The sequence below is a fragment of the Lepidochelys kempii genome, chromosome 8, assembly GCF_965140285.1.
Source record: "Lepidochelys kempii isolate rLepKem1 chromosome 8, rLepKem1.hap1, whole genome shotgun sequence".
NCBI classification, from domain to species: Eukaryota; Metazoa; Chordata; order Testudines; family Cheloniidae; genus Lepidochelys; species Lepidochelys kempii.
The window spans coordinates 23,332,986-23,350,294 of NC_136387.1; the positions used below are offsets into that span (position 1 = coordinate 23,332,986).

At 42.5% G+C, this 17,309-nt stretch overlaps 1 protein-coding gene across 5 annotated transcripts in view; it reads left to right on the forward strand.

Moving 5' to 3' along the window:
- The first annotated feature begins 1,607 nt into the window (after positions 1–1,607).
- TTC1 (tetratricopeptide repeat domain 1) overlaps positions 1,608–17,309 on the forward strand; it is a 68,240-nt gene continuing 52,538 nt past the window's right edge. For 3 of the 5 annotated variants that reach the window (XR_013636155.1, XM_073355867.2, XM_073355872.2), the window contains exons 1-5: positions 1,608–1,711; positions 2,540–2,899; positions 10,512–10,572; positions 11,598–11,710; positions 16,600–16,636. Coding sequence is in view for 4 of the 5 variants with exons in the window: in XM_073355867.2 (XP_073211968.2) it covers positions 2,564–2,899; positions 10,512–10,572; positions 11,598–11,710; positions 16,600–16,636 (547 nt within the window). In the remaining variant the exon portion in view is untranslated. Of the gene's footprint in view, positions 1,789–2,539; positions 2,900–10,511; positions 10,573–11,597; positions 11,711–16,599; positions 16,637–17,309 lie in introns of all 5 variants that reach the window. The other 2 variants (XM_073355868.2, XM_073355870.2) reach the window with 2 other exon arrangements.

The following is a 17,309-nucleotide window of genomic DNA, read 5'->3' on the forward strand; positions in this document are numbered from 1 at the left end:
CACATTGTGTGAAAAAGTATTTCCTTGTATCAACTTTGAATTCAATCTTTTAATTTCATTGAATGTCCCTTTGTTCTGGTGTTGTGAGAAAGAAGCTCCCAAACTACCATCTCTTTTCTATTCACTATTTTACACACTTTTATTCTGTCCCCAGAGGTGAAAGTGGGCTGGTACGGTGTACTGGTAAGAAAGCAATGGCAGCGCTTTAAGTACTGTACCGGCAGAGCCACTGATGGCGAGAGGGCAAAAGGGGGAGCTACCCTGGGGCCTGGTGATTTAAAAGGGCCCGGGGTTCCCAGTAGTGGCCCTTTAAATCGCTGCCAGAGCCCCAGGGGGCACAGGCTGGGCAGCACGGAAGGGCTGCCTGGTGGAGTCTGGCCCCAGCCCCGCCCCTTCTGCTCACAGCCCCGCCCTTTCTGTGGGCCCAGAGCTGACCCCCGTCCCAGGAGCCTGATCACCCCGAGTACCTGTGAGTCCATGTACATTGGCCAAACTGGACAGTCTCTACACAAAAGAATCAATGTACACAAATCTGACATCAGGAATCATAACATTCAAAAACCCATAGGCGAACACTTCAACCTCTCTGGTCACTCAGTAACAGACTTAAAAGTGGCAATTTTGCAACAGAAAAGCTTCAAAAACAGACTCCAACGAGAAACTGCTGAACTGGAATTAATTTGCAAACTAGATACCATTAACTTGTGCTTGAATAGAGACTGGGAGTGGCTGGGACATTACACAAATCGAATCTCTTTCCCTATGTTAAGTATCCTCACACCTTCTTGTCAACTGTCTGAAATAGGCCATCTTGATTATCAATACAAAAGTTTTTTTTCTCCTGCTGATACTAGCTCATCTTAATTAATTAGCCTCTCAGAGTTGGTATGGCAACTTACACCTTTTCATGTTCTCTGTATGCATATATCTATTTATCGTCTCACGATATGTTCCATTCTATGCATCGGATGAAGTGGGCTGTAGCCCAGGGAAGTTTATGCTCTAATAAATGTGCTAGTCTCTGGGGTGCCACAAGGACGCCTGTTCTTTTTGCGACTGCAGACTAACACGGCTGCTACTCTGAAATTATCTCAGCCTACCCCAAAGGTTCAAAACCCAGAAGACAAATTAAAAAGAAGCTAAAATTAATAACTAAAGTTAACTGGCGCGCATGACTTTTTGGTGCCTTGTTTGCGAAGGCTGGGGGTTGCCAGCCCTGGTCCTCAGGCTGTCTCTTCTGGACTAGGAGACGCCAAGGCAGCCCGCACAGGAACGGCAGCAGCATGAGCGCGCCTGGCGAATGCAGCGCACGCCACTCACTACTTCCCTTCGCAGCAGCCGTCTCGTGTTGCCGTAACACAAGATGGCCGCTCCCATCCCAATCCTAAGCCAAGATGGCGCCCCGAAACATTCTGTACGGACAGCCTCAGTCGCCATCTCATATTTTGTCACAAGCGGGAACGTCTAAACTGGGTGATGCACAGGACCCCTAGTCCCACCCCTTGCCGCCCTCAATGCCTACAGATCCCGCCCCTTACTAGAAGTTACTGTTACCTCATCGGTCATCACAAGACTCCAATTCCCAGCAAGCCCCACACCTTGAGCTGCTATTGGCCGGGAGGGGCCGGAAGTGGTTGGGCTACGGAAGGTCAGAGATTAGAGGGGAGGCCGGTCGCCTGCAGGAGTGGAAGAGAAGCCGGTCCTTGCTGAAGTCTGTTGGGGACGGGGTACCGGCCGTGTCTCTCGCTCTAGGGCTGCTCTCATGGGGCGGGGAGGCCTGAGCTCGGGGCAAGTGGGCGGGAATGCTGACCTGGGGGTGCCTGGGACTCGGGGGTAGGGGGTGTGAGTGAGGGGAATGCTGACCTAGGGGTGCTGGGGGGCGCGAAGTGGGTGGTACGCTGATCTGGGGGTGTTTGGGGGGATGGCATGTGGGGGAATGCTGACCTGGGGGCGCCAGGGACGCGGGGGCAGGGAGGGAGATAAGTGTGGGGCTGCTGCACCAATGGGTCTGTGTGAACATATGATCAGGAAGATAGAGAAGAGCCTGGGTGAGGGATGCTGTGCCAAGTGGCAGGGGAGAATGGGTGGGGAAGCCTGGCTCGGGTGGAGCCCTATGTGGTGATGCTGTCTAGGAGCTTGGCAGGCATCCAGGAGATGGTGATGCTGTGAGAGAGGAGGGGCAAGTGACTGCTGTGTGTGCAAGGGAGTTGTCACAATGCAGTGATGAGCTAGGGCCCACTCTCTGAACACTTACTCCCAGGCATAACTTTACCTGTTGGAGTGGTTGTGTAGATTCCACTGGGAAGCACTCCTGTGAGTAAAGTTGTTCACATGTGTGAGCGTTCACAAGATTGAGTTGAACAAGTGAAAGCCATTTAAATGCTGTGCTGAATTCAGTTCCTTGTCTGTAAAATGAGATAACTGTTTACCTCAGAGATGGGCCATGTGAGGGTAAACTAAAATGTATGAAGTACTTAGAGATCTTATGATTGTGTGCTGTAAGTACTGAGGATTATTATTTCTCCCTTATTTTCAAAAGCTTAACCCTTCAGGAGATCTCAAGATGGAAGAAACTGGAGAATCCAGTCCACCTGAAGAATTGCTCCATGGCTTAAAGCTTTCTGATCAGAAGTCATCAGAGAACACCAGTCCTTTGACAGCTGGTTCCAAAGATGCACATCTTCCAAGAAGCCTGGACCGGGGAGATCTTCATTCCTCTGCCCAAGAGGCTAGAGCAGCAGATGAGTGTTTTCATGACTGTAATGAGTCCTTTGAGGTAAAGGAACCAGGAATAGAACAGGAGAGAGAGGACAGTGAGGATCCCATAGGGAAACAGACAGAATTAGATGAAGAATACCTATTAGAACTGGAAAAAAATATGCCAGAGGAAGAAAAACAGGTAACTTTTTATTGAGATTACATTCGAATTTTTTAACTTGTTAATATCTGTTTTAAACATATTTTTTCTTTTTGATCCTTGTTTTTTGTTTTTGTTTTTTATACATTTAATCCAGTGTGCAAATGAAGTTTATGGACACTATCTTTAATGCTACTAAACTTTTAAAAAGAAACTGGCAAGTTAAAATTCACTTTTTTTTTTTATCTATCACTAAGAATACCCTAAAGGGATGATGTCAAGCCCCCCTCCAAAAAATCAGATTTCTGTGTACATTTTTTACCTACTTTTGGTATAAGTAACAACTTAGATTATAACAGAGAGACTGTGGGGGGAGAGGAGGGCAATCTCTTCTGGGTCCCCGTCCCCCCCGCCATTTTATTTTGTGCATCTGACAGCACTTTCACTGTTTTCTCCCTGTTTAGACAGTTAACCCCTGATCAGCGACAGGGTGGAGAAAAGCACCATGCAAAATAAGATAACGTGGTTATAAAACTAAAATCTGGCATAGGGATTCAGAACAGTTTTAATACCTTCTAGCAGATTTCTTAAAGCAAGTTCTCAGTTAGATTTAAAGTTGACTGAATCCCTTCTAATTATTAAAATTAGGTTGGGGGTGGGGGGAGTGGAACCACTTTGCACTATTTATGCTGCTTGCTTACATGCATTTCATTCATCTTGGATAATGGAAATAGACTAATCAGTTTCTATTTGGTTCTCATTCCCTAGTACCATACAGCAGTGGTTTGAATTGCTTTTTCTTCTGGGAAATTTTTAATTAAAAAAAAATCCAGTGAATGGGCTTCTATTAATATTAACTTGAAAAATCTTTGTTTTTAAAAGTTAAGGTTCAACTAACAATATTCATTTCAGTAACGTGATGAGATTTTTGCTAAAAATGATACTGCTCTAAGAGTTTAAATATTTCTAAAGGATTTAGGAGTCAAGTTATCTAATATACTTTAATAATTTCATGAGCCACTTTTTTTGCTGTTTGAAAAAATGAAGACTGAAAAATAAAATTGCTTTATGAGCACTCTGATTCTTTGGTTTTGACGTGCTAGGACATATAGCCTTTCTTTCTGTTAGCTTATTATGTAGCCTGGTTACACCATTCCAGAAATGATTAATTTGTAAGCCTACTGTAAAATAGTTAAAATTTTCTCAAAGTACTGATTCATGCTTTTCAAATCTGATTAGACTGTCTAGTTAGGGAGCTAATTTTAATAGCGCTTCTCAGCAATGTCTCAGTTTTTCTGTATAGTAATCCACTATTTAAAACTTGGGAAGCGCGTGATTCTGATTCATTTTAATTTGTGTAAAAAGGCTCCTTCAGCAGACTTATTTTTACAACTTTCTAGGTATATGCAGCATTCTTACAGATGTAAGAAGACACTGTTCTTTGTCCAAAGTATGTTTACAATCTAAATTACAGTTAACATGCTGAATAACAGATCATGGTTAATGTCAAAGTTGCTCAATGAGGAGGCACAACAGATTACAAGGGAAGGGGCTACTACTCTTGAGAGAGCATTATTTTACAGGGGAAGGAGGTTGTGTAACTTTTTTTTTTTTTCCGATGGAGAGAGATCAATATAAGTGATCAGGTATAAGAGTGAAAATGAATATGCAGGGTTGAACAGAAAACTCAAAGTAAATTTTGAGAAGAGGTTTGAAGGAGGAGAATGAGATTGTTTGGCATGCAAGAAGAGGAAGGTATGGAGTTGTGTGAAACTGCAAGAGAAGGATGTACATTAGTACTATGAATATTGTCTGGATTAGGATGTGGATGCTGTTATACAACAAAGTTTATCTTACAGATAAATATTGAAGGGTTTTGTAATTGGGGTGTTTATTTTTTGGAGTGTTTTTGTTTTTTGGTTTTTTTGTTTTAAGCAGCAAGCTGCTTCTTTCTTAGTTGGCACCACAGGTTTTGATCTATGCCTGGCCCTGTCTTCTTTTCAGAACTAAATTGAATACCAATGTGCGCCCCCCAAAAAAAGTGTGTTGGGGTGGGGGAGGATGGTCTTGCCAAGGTCCTGATTGTATTCTGCTGTTTATTACTGTAAGTGGAAAATGATGGTGAAAAATATGTACAGTTGAGGGCAACTGAACACAGAGCTGAGTGAGCAACCAAGTCATTGTTAGTTCATTTTTGGTGACATTTTACTGATTTAATTGAAATATGGCAAAAATATAATAAATCCCCTTATTCTTAATTTGCCTTCATATTGTACATATGTCATTACATGAGATCCTTGGGGCAGGGAGACAGCTCTGGTGGATAGAGCACTGGAATGAGACTCAGTAGACCCGGATTCTGTTCCCACTTCTGCCACTGGCCTGCTGGGTGACTTTGCATGATTCTTTTCCCCTCTTTGTGCCTCAGTTTTCCAATTTGTAAAATGGGGATAACAATACTTGTCTTTTTTGTAAAACACTTCGAGATCTACTGGTAAGAAGTGCAAGATCTAGGCAGTGGTGATATATTTTTACTAGGGCTGTCAAGATTAAAAAAATTAATTGCGATAATCACAGTATTTAGTAATTGAATACTATCTATTTAAATATTTTTGGATGTTTTCAAATATATTGACTTCAATTACAAACAGAATACAAAGTATACAGTGCTCACTTCATATTTATTTTTTATTACAAGTATTTGCACTGTATATAAAAAAAAAGTATTTTTTCAATTCACCTTATACAAGTACTGTAGTGAAATCTCTCTCATGAGAGTTGAACTTACAAATGTAGAATTATGTACCAAAAAACTGCATTCAAAAGCAAAACAATGTAAAATTTTAGAGCCTGCAAGTCCACTTAGTCCTACTTCTTTTTCAGCCAATCGCTCAGACAAACAAGTTTGTTTACATTTGCAGAAGCGTTAATGCTGCCCACTTATTGTTTACAATGTCACCTGAAAGTGCTGAGAATGCCAGTTGTAGCTGGAGTCGCAAGATATTTACGTGCCAGATGCGCTAAAGATTCATATGTTCCTTTATGCTTCAACCACCATTCCATGCTGATGATGGGTTCTGCTCAATAACAATCCAAAGAAGTGTGGACTGACGCATGTTCATTTTCATTTTCTGAGTCAGATGTCAACAGCAGAAGGTTGATTTTTCTTTTTTGGTGGTTCGGGTTCTGTAGTTTCCACATCGGAGTGTTGCTCTTTTAAGACATCTGAAAGCATGCTCCACACCTCATCTCTCTCAAATTTTGGAAGGCGTTTCAGATTCTTAAACTTTGCATCGAGTGCAGTTTTTGGACAGCAGTATTACAGAATATGCTATTGCTTTGGTCAAATGGGAGAAAATATTGATCACAGAAGTCCACAATTCAAATTGATTTACCCTATAGCAGTGGTCACTTCCTTTATTGGAGAACACCTGTGCTGCTATTTCTCCAGGCAGTTGATCTTGGGAAAAGGGCTGGATTTTCTAATTTAGGTGTGCCTTAGAAAATCTACCCTTAAGTGTGGCAAGCAAGGCTTGGGGAGAAATATGATGAAGTAAATGATTTTGTTGATTAAAATAGGGCACTAAATACTATGTACATTTTATGGGGGAGGGTGGTTATATTTCACAAAGATGAAGAAATATAAATTGTATTAATACTATTTTGTCAGTGCTAAGTCATTAAACATAGCCCATAGCAGGTTACTGTCACTACTTGTTTGTTTTTTTCAGCATTCCTAGATGACTTATTTAGTCTATTTTTTTTCTGTTTTCTTTTCTTTTTCCCCACTTCTCTGGAAAGTACAGTTTCTACCAGCTTGAGACACTCGGCACACAAAAGTAAGAAACTTAGTCTATAACTCTTGTATGCTGATGTGAGGTGGCTGCTGTGCTCCCTTTTGAAAATCTACTTTACAGCTCTGAGAGTTTGCTTCATCACCACGGTATTTCATGCTAACTGGCACTCTGATTGTCTCTGTCAACAGAGAAGCCAAGGATTTAATGGGCATGATGGAGACTGAGCTTATCCTCTCATGCTTGGATTGTGAGCAGCACATCCAGGAGATGACCAGTGATAGGGCTGCGAGAAGATACTTAATATATCTGTTCTGTTAATAAACAGAGGGCACATGCCTCCACAGTTGTCAGCGTAACAATTCTTATTGCTGATAACTGCAGTAAATCTTGGGATTGACCTGACTGCCATACTCCTAAGGTGAAACAGATGCTTGGATTTGTGATGTAGCAATGACTTTATAAGACTGCAGGGGGAAGCAGACAGCTGCTAAATACTGATTTACAATCAGGAAATGGAATTTGAGGCTGAGAAATTTATATTTCCTTAACAACATAAGTGACTTTTTTATACTCTTTGGTGATAGAACCTCATTCAGTGTAAGCAATTGCTACTTAGTGACTTTACCAGAGAGTATATTTTCACGTTGTACGAATAGCCTCAGAGAGAAAAGAGGGAGAGCACATGCTCTTCTTGTGCCTTTGGCAAAAATGGATCCAAGTATAGTATACTACTAAGGCTAAATCAATCCATCAAATAAAATCTATAAGAAAAAGCCAGAGGAGTTGAGTGGGGGGGAGTGTTGCTGAGTGGGGAGTATTGTAGGCTAGCAGTACAGGTGTCTGTTAACTGTGACAGCTGAATGATGAATGTAGAGATTTAGCTGCTTATGCATTTTTATAAAGCTGATCACTTGCAGAATAAAGAGTAAAGAAGCATAGATTGTTTTCTTTCAATAGCAAATTAGCTTACTTTAACTTTTGATATATATATTTTTTTTCTTGACAAAGTAGCGGAGTTCATATGAGACACTCCGATGGTCTTTCTGTTGGGCTTGTACTCTGTTGTCAGGAGGCCAAGATGACTTTTTCCCCATTACTCTGGGTTAGTCTTTAATCTTCAGTCTCTCTTGCTGATTGCCAGACCAATTTACCCTAACTATCGTAACTACATTTTCAGTTCCAATTTTCATAAACCTCTCTTAATCAGGGTCTTTCTTTGCCCTTACTTAACATTAAGGATCACTTGATTAGTTTGTGAGAAGTAACCGCATTTAACTTAATATCTTCAGTAGGCTTTTTCTTTTAAATTTCAGTCAGTTCATGCATCCAAAAAGCAAATTTCTGACCCTGGTGTATTATTATCCTGGCTCATAATTTCCCTGTTCATAGGCTTTTACGGGGTAGAAAATGGACCTTTGGATTTCTCTCTTATAAATAGCACCACATAATGAAGTGTAAGGCAGAACAGTTATACTTGATTCAGTGAACATATTAATAAAGCCTCAGGGAAAACAAGGTGCCACCCCCTTCCTAATAGAGCATTCTGAAAGTCCATTCTGACCCACTTCTGTCACTGATTGAAGAACAGGCAATCTGCCCTGCAGCTACTTAAATCTCACTCTGAAAATAAGGCAGTGGGGTGACATTCTGCAAAATTTGTCCCAAGGACAAGTCACTTAAAATTTTTTTCCACTTATAATGGAAATAAAATTGGTGGGTCACAAAACAGTTCTGATATAATCACAGTGATGACCAGTCACTTTGCAGTTGTTACTCATCTGAGCTAGAAGTACAGTGTAAAAAGCAGGAAGCTTACAGCTTCATCTTTTCCAATAGGGTTGTCCCCTCCTAACAGTGAGGGTTAGTCAAACACCGCTAGCTTGTTACATACTGGTACCTGAATATTTTGTTCACTGTTGTAAAATCTGTTTGTTTTTGTTTTGTTCTCCGCAAGAAGCATGTACGGTAGAGAATATACATTTCTCTTCTATGCAGCATCCAGACATCAGGAAATGACCTTGAAAGTGCTGCTGTTCCATTAGCATTCCCCTAAGACTGGGCTCAGCCTTCAAATGTAGCTGTCTAAATAGGCCAGCCAACTCCTGAATGTAGAAAAGGCATTTATACACTTATATGCCAATTTACTTTATTTAAGTGCCCAAATGTTCTCCTTGCCTTCATGCTGGAGTGCTGCATAAGGCCTTGTCTATAACTGGCTTTTCTCCATTATGGACCTTTGAAAGACAATGGAGGTATTTGCTCATAATCCAATGCCTGTAGTATCTCACCATGCATGGGGTTTGTCAATGGTAGAGTAGATCATTGGGGAGAACACTTCATCCAGTGATGAGTGGATAAGCTGGGTTTTTTTGGTACCTGAACTTGTATCCAAAGGTTCAGAACAAGAGAACTTATTTGTGATGTGAAAACTGTGTGGCATTCCCCTAAATCTGCTCTGTGAAAACTGTTGTGGTTTCTGGATTATCATGGTGGTGTCTGTGGTTGGGAGAACTATTTTCCCAGGGTAAAGCAGACAGTAGAAAGAACCCCTCTCTTTGTATTGAATTTGGGTTTGCTTCTTGGCACAAATGTGAAACGATGCAGCTCTCCACACCGACTACTATATTTAGCTGTTTCCAAGGAGATGTTCTGTGTGATATTGATAATTGCATTAATCCTTGATTTACACAATCTGTATGGAAGGAAACTGCTCCTTTCCCCAGTGTTGGCTTTTTAATCACTCAATGAGCTGTAATTTATAAGCTTTAAATTTGAATGCTCCATGTGTGCACGTGCACATGAGTGAGAAATCAATGGTCAAAATGATCACTTGCCACAGAAATAATAAGGAGCTGCACTTTCTCTTGAATCTTAAGTCCCTTGTACTCTTACCCTATGATATTTTGTTTTTATTTCCATGAGCTATATTTGTGTGCCAAGTATTCCTTAGTGATCATTTGGTGACGGCTTGGTGACATCCTTCTCTATTTGCAGTGTTAGCTAAAGGCATTCATGCCAACATCACTTATGCCAGCAGTGCTGTTAAGATATTCATGGTTGAAAACACACTCCTGCAATTTTCACTATCTAATGGAACCTTCTTCCAGCCTTTGGGTTTGATGGTTGGTTGTTTAGTCATCTGTGAGCAATGCTAAGAGATCCAGCAAGGAGAAGATGTGTGTCTCTTCCCTTAATAAGCCCATTTATTTGTGCCAGTGACCCGTTTTTCAGCCTCTAGCTGCTCGTAGTGCCTGACATCTACATTATTTTCACTAGAGGAAAAAAGAATGTTCTGTTAACCAATCCTTCTGCATAATAAATCTATTCCAAAACAACATCCTCACATTTGAACTAGTCTGTTGTGTCTGCTGCATTGGAAGTGCACTTTTTGCATCCCATCAATATTAGACCCTCCTCATCAGGCTTCACAGCCAGCTGATTATAAACTTCTTGGACAGGATGTCTCAAATAATAACTTGCAGGACTTCACTGTCTAGACATATCTTATGTAGCCAGTTTGAATGGAATGAAATTAAATGGCATTGGAAAGGTTCTATTGTCCCAAAAGAGGAAGCAAACAGTAAATGCCAAAATGCAAACATTAATTAAAAAAAGTCCCTTGTGTATATTTTAGTTTATAAATCAGAGCTCTTTATGCCCCTATCCAGTGTGATGATACACCCAGTATGTATAATAATAAATTAACTGTTTACAGACAACACCTTTGTAGCTGTCAGATTCTCCTGGTTACTTTTCATTCTGATTTTCTTTCATAGTAATGCAGAACTGTAGCTGACCCACTTGTTCATTTCAGTTAAATCCTGTGAGACACTGTGAAATTCTCTGATCTGTTGCAGAAAAGAAGAAAGGAGAGCACAACGTTAAAGGAGAAAGGAAATGAGCAGTTTAAGAAAGGAGGTGGGTTAATGTTATTTTAACATAATAAATTCTGAAATTAGACATTGTGGCAAACCTTAAGATAGATTATATTTTTCCATCACCCCTGAGTCTCTCTTCCCCTCCCACAAAACGATCAGCAACCCAAGAGGAGGAGGGGGATCTAATTGACAACAATAAATGCTAGAGAAGTACTTGGTGCAATGCACACCAAAGGAAAGTATCATTAATATACTTATTAGAGTAATGATCCCACAGAAATGGATACTTGCCAACAATTAGATGGTGGTTTGCTTCCAAGACAGCTCACTAGAGAGAGCTTTCTGTACCGGATGATTGAAACTTTGTGACATAATGTGTAATGAAAACTTATTGCTGGAATACACAGGAGGGGGGAAAAACCAACCTGCTGTGTCCTTTACTTTTTGAAAATCTGACAGTGATTAATAACAGGTATCTCCTTCCTTCACTTGCCCCCTTGCTGTATTAAGCTTGGATATGGGTGTATCTTCAAGGCATGATCTAGAGAAGAACTGTTCTTTAAAGAGGTTTAGCATCTCTCATCATGTCAGGATTCCTCTCTAGGCTCTGAGAGGAGGTGCTGATGTCATGTCATGATTTTTCAGATCCGTTATGGGCTGGCTTCAACTAAGGAAAAACATTTCTTTTTATTTTGAGACTTTGCTTCACTTTTTAACTTCAAAGAAAGTGCAAAGTTTGGAAGTAAGGCATATGAATTAAAATCTGCACAACAGTGGCACAAGTCTAGAGATTGTAGTACTGGGACCAGGTCTTGGCATTTTAACATAGCTAGTATTCCAATAGAGGTGGTGGTTTAAAATGACAAAACTATTGTCATTGGTATGTATGCAAATTCAGCAGGACACTTTTTCTGAGAGCAGCTGACTGAGTCTTGCTTTTGGTGTAAAACTGATGTTGCTTCAGATATTGAGGAATATGTTTCCAGAGAGTTTATGCTATGTGGCTCTCACTAATTCTACTGGCAAATGCAATGAATGTTGTTGTTTTTTCTCTTCAATCTTCAGAATATGGGGAAGCAGAAGACTCCTACACAAAAGCTGTACAGGTTTGCCCAGCCTGCTACCAAAAAGACAGGTCTGTTTTGTTTTCAAACAGAGCTGCTGCAAGAATGAAACAGGTGAATGTACTTTCAGAGTATTGTGAATATATACAATAGTCAATGAATGAGCTTGAAGGAATTAAGTCATAGATTCCAGGTTTTATTATTCACTTCTTTTTTTTTTTTTTTTTTGGTCCATCTCAGTAGAAATACTGGTGGAGATTTGGGGCAGGTGGTATGGGCACTTCTATCCATGCTGTGGTTCTCAACCTGCAGCCCAGGTAACACGTTGTAAATAGGTTGAGAACCACTGGTATAGTATATAGAAGTACAATATTTACATTCCAATTGATTTATTTTATGGTTCTATGCTAAAAATAAGAAAGCTAGCCATTTTTTAGTAAGGATATGCTGTGACACTTTTGTATTTTTATGTCTGATTTTGTAAGCAAGAAGTTTTTAAGTGAGGTTAAACATGGGGGTACGCAAGACAAATCAGATGCCTGAAAGGGGTACAGTAGTCTGGAAAGGTTGAGGGCCACTGCTCTATCCCCTGCTTAGTCACTATGGGGTAGCTGTCCAGATACTACCAGAATGCACTGTACACTCTTAAGCAGCATGGTAGGTGTGGAGACACAAACATAACTGTTGGCAGAAAATCTGTTGTGGGGAACCAAATCAACTGTATAATTTGTAACTAGTCAAGGGAACTGTGCCTCTATCCAGTTTTTAAAAAATCCATTAGAAGTTTTGGTGTGGGTATGATGGTCTTCATCACAATAAATGTGCGGCCAAAATTGCTGCAGAACTGTGGTGAAAAAGAGGGTAATGGAGATGAGTGAGGAGCCAGCCAGGAAAACTCCTTAGTGCCTTATCTTGCTCCCATTTAGGCCTGTGAGAATTATGCCATAGAATCATAGAATATCAGGGTTGGAAGGGACCTCAGGAGGTCATCTAGTCCAACCCCCTGCTCAAAGCAGGACCAATCCCCAATTAAATCATCCCAGCCAGGGCTTTGTCAAGCCTGACCTTAAAAACTCCTAAGGAAGGAGACTCCACCACTTTCCTAGGTAACGCATTCCAGTGTTTCATCATCCCCCTAGTGAAAAAGTTTTTTCCTAATATCCAACCTAAACCTCCCCCACTGCAACTTGAGACCATTACTCCTTGTCCTGTCCTCTTCTACCACTGAGAATAGTCTAGAACCATCCTCTCTGGAACCACCTCTCAGGTAGTTGAAAGCAGCTATCAAATCCCCCCTCATTCTTCTCTTCTGCAGACTAAACAATCCCAGTTCCCTCAGCCTCTCCTCATAAGTCATGTGTTCCAGACCCCTAATCATTTTTGTTGCCCTTCGCTGGGCTCTCTCCAATTTATCCACATCCTTCTTGTAGTGTGGGGCCCAAAACTGGACACAGTACTCCAGATGAGGCCTCACCAATGCCGAATAGAGGGGGATGATCACGTCCCTCGATCTGCTCACTATGCCCCTGCTTATACATCCCAAAATGCCATTGGCCTTCTTGGCAACAGGGGCACACTGCTGACTCATATCCAGCTTCTCGTCCACTGTCACCCCTAGGTCCTTTTCCGCAGAACTGCTGCCTAGCCATTCGGTCCCTAGTCTGTAGCTGTGCATTGGGTTCTTCCGTCCTAAGTGCAGGACCCTGCACTTATCCTTATTGAACCTCATCAGATTTCTTTTGGCCCAATCCTCCATTGACCTACCTCGGTGGGAACTGGTGCAGGACGTAACAGTGAGCATTCAGCAATACTTCCGTGCTCCACAGGGAAGTAGTGGGTCTAAATTAATTGTCTAAGGCACATGAATACCATGTGTCATAGAAAAGCTTGTACAATTTTCAACACTGTTCCTATTCAGGGCATGTATATGTTGCCAAATAACCTCTGACTGCTTAACAAACAGAATCAAGAATTTAGGAAGTAGGAAGCAATTTCTCCTTCTGTTGCTTTTTAAATGTATTCGGAATAGAGACACATTCCCCCCCGACCCCCAGTTATTTACAACACCTGAAGAAAACTTGCATGACTGTCCAACATGCAGGGATCGAATTGGGGATAGAAAACATTGTGGCAGTCTCTAATATTCAAGTACTCTGTCGTATATCTGAAATTAAGTGCCAGAAAGTCAGCTGAGCATTTTTGCTCAAGTAGAATCACCTAGACTACTTTTATACTACCAGACTATTAAAGCAGAGAATAAAATGAGATTCTCTCTAGCAGCTGCTGCAATGGCCTCTCCAACATGAACCTGCTGTCTGAGCATATTTATAAAAGACAAAATTATCCTCACAATCCAGATGTTAAAAATCCATGTCACTGGAGAACTAATCCAGTAATTGCCAAAGTATACAAGGAGAATAAAATGAGTTGGATAAAACAGTTAGTATGATGTCTCCTTATTAGGGTTGCCAACTTTCTAATGGCACTAAACTGAACTCCCCGTCCCACCCCTTCTCTGAAGCCCCATCCCTGCTTACTGCATGCCCCCTCCATCTGTTGCTTGCTCTTCCCCCCACCCTCACTCACAGAAGGTTGGGGTGTAGAAGCGGGGTGAAGGCTCTGTCTGGGGTGGGGCCGGGGATCAGAGGTTTGGGGTGCAGGTGGGGGCTTCGGGTAGGGGGTTGGGGTTCAGGGTGCGGGCTCCCGGCGGCACTTACCGCAGCTCCCAGGAAGCGACCGCCAGGTCCCTGCAGCCCCTAGGTGCATGGGCGGCCAGGAAGGCTCCGCATGCTGCCCCCACGCCCACAGACGCTACCCCCGCAGCTCCCATAAGTCGTGGTTCCCAGCCAATGGGCCCTGCACTTTAACAGCACTTGGGGCGACAGCAGGGTGCAGAGCCTCCCTGGTCACCCATGTGCCTAGGGGCCGCAAGGACCTGGCGGCTGCTTCTGGGAGCCATGCAGAGCTAGATGGAGGGTTCCACGACCACCACTCCCAAGAGAAGGAGGCGGGTGGTGGTTGTTGGGGGTCTCTCTCCTCCGGGGGACTGAGTCATCTACCTGCTGCCCTGACCGGGAAAACCGAGAAGTCTGCTGCTTGCCGGGGGCTAAGATTCGCGATGTGACAGAGAGACTGCCGAGACTCATCAAGCCCTCGGATCGCTACCCCTTCCTGCTTCTCCACGTGGGCACCAATGATACTGCCAAGAATGACCTTGAGCGGATCACCGCGGACTACGTGGCTCTGGGAAGAAGGATAAAGGAGTTTGAGGCGCAAGTGGTGGTCTCGTCCATCCTCCCCGTGGAAGAAAAAGGCCTGGGTAGGGACCGTCGAATCGTGGAAGTCAACGAATGGCTACGCAGGTGGTATCAGAGAGAAGGCTTTGGATTCTTTGACTATGGGATGGTGTTCTATGAAGGAGGAGTGCTGGGCAGAGACGGGCTCCACCTTACGAAGAGAGGGAAGAGCATCTTTGCGAGCAGGCTGGCTAACCTAGAGCTATTCCCAGAAGACTGTGGCGGGCGCCAGACACGTCACCGCCAAGAAGTGGCAGCTGCAAGAAGCGCCGCCGCCAATAAACAGCAACGCTTCTTGGTGGCGGGGTGTCCTGCAAGTGCACAAAAATGCCCCGGCGGGCGCCATGGCGCCCACGGGCACTGCATTGGGGACCCCCTGATCTAGACTGAGTTGGGAGTATGGGGGAAGTGTTGGCCTATGGCTTCAGCACTAATCCCTCAAGCAACTAGACCAGATCCCAGAAGGTGGGGAGATGTGTGGTAGACACTTAAGGCTGAGTCACTCATGCAGGCCTCTACTCAGCTGTTGCACGCTGCCTTGTGTGAGCTGCTGAGCGCAAATTAGATGAGTATGCAGTCACATGACTGACACCAGCCGCTGACTGTTAAGATAGAGATATTCAGGCCTGTCTGTAAAGGCCTATACTCTAAGAATTTAGGTGTATTCTTATCACTTGGCTAGTTATAGAGGTATAAAAGAGAATCAAATCACTGTCTGCTGGGGCCTTCTCTTACTGTGACAGTCTGAGGCCCTGTGCTTAGGCTAAGATCTTTGGCTAAACAGCAGAGGCAGCCATAAGCTGGGAAGGGAACGGTCACATCCTCACATTCCAAACTAGTCACATTGAAATAAGGTGCTATTGGGCTGTTAGGAATACAGTCCTGTCCTGATAATGCCTGTCGCCTCCAGAAAAAGGGAAGTGCCTAGAAAATGTAAAAGGAAACTTAGTTTGATAGCATCCTGTCTGGCAAGAACTCACTTATCAATAACTGGGATGTGAAATCCTCATTTCAGTGTTTGTTCTATCACTGTAGTCCCCATTTCCCTATTGTTTGTCTGCATAATATCTGTCTGATTCTGTGATTGTTTCTGTCTGCTGTATAATTAATTTTGCTGGGTGTAAACTAATTAAGGTGGTGGGATATAATTGGCTAAATAATCATGTTACAATGTGTTAGGATTGGTTAGTTAAATTTCAGTAAAATGATTGGTTAAGGTATAGCTAAGCAGAACTCAAGTTTTACTATATAGTCTGCAGTCAATCAGGAAGTGAGTGAGGGTGTGGGGGGGAAATTGGAATCATGTTTAGCTAAAGGGGCAAATGGGAACAGGGACACAGGTACGCCTCTGTGGTGTCAGAGCTGGGAAGGGGGACACTAAGGAAGGAAACTGGAATCATGCTTGCTGGAAGTTCACCCCAATAAACATCAAATTGTTTGCACCTTTGGACTTCGGGTATTGTTGCTCTCTGTTCATGTGAGAAGGACCGGGGAAGTAAGTGGGTGAAGGAATAAGCCCCCTAACACTGTCATGGAAAGCTGGCCTCTTTCTGGTTTAGACATCTCTAGCATATTACTAATGTAATTTAAGGCTTTTAATGGGTCTCTACAAATGTATTCGTTTCCAACTGGCACCTATAAATATGTATTCAGTTATCTGACTAGAAATGGTGTAAACAAACCTAACATTATTGATTTTTGTTTTAGGACAAGACAGAAGCTGCCCTAAGTGACTGCAGCAAAGGTATGATCCTTTTTCCTGATTCTGCAAGTGCTGCTGTTGCGCAGTGACATTGGTGCAGAAATCATGCCACTCAGTAGGGCTGCAATTTTTGGCAAGGCAACTTTAATAAAATAAAATAACAAACAAATAAACCCTCAGAGGGAGGTCATGGTGATAGGGGCAGGTATCTTGGATTAACTTTATATAATGGTTGTCAGGCTTTTGCTACCTGAAATATCTTATTTCACCATTGCAAATAAGAATGGTGTTTGCAGTGTGATAGTAGCAAAATCTTTATTACAGAAGCTGCCCTTTCTCCTGCCCCATCTCTTATAAACCCAACCCAGCTCTCCAAATTTCAAGAGTTTTAACCTTGAAGTGCAAGGAATTATATGTGGTCCCTTGAAATTAAAGGCACCAAATCCCTTTGTCTAAGTCTTTTACATTATTGCTGACCTCATGCTCTCTGATTCCCATGCTGCCTAGTTTTAACTCTGCAGCTCTGGATGAAATCTGTTCAGCAGTGTACTGTTGCATCCACCCACTCACCCACATGTAAATCCCCAGATGTCTGGTCTTGGATGTGTGTTATACTCTTTATAACAGCTGGGACAAAAGTCCAGCCTTACCAAATGGAGAACTAATTCAGTGGCTGAGTGCTATCACTACTTATACAGTAAGCATTTTTTAGTAA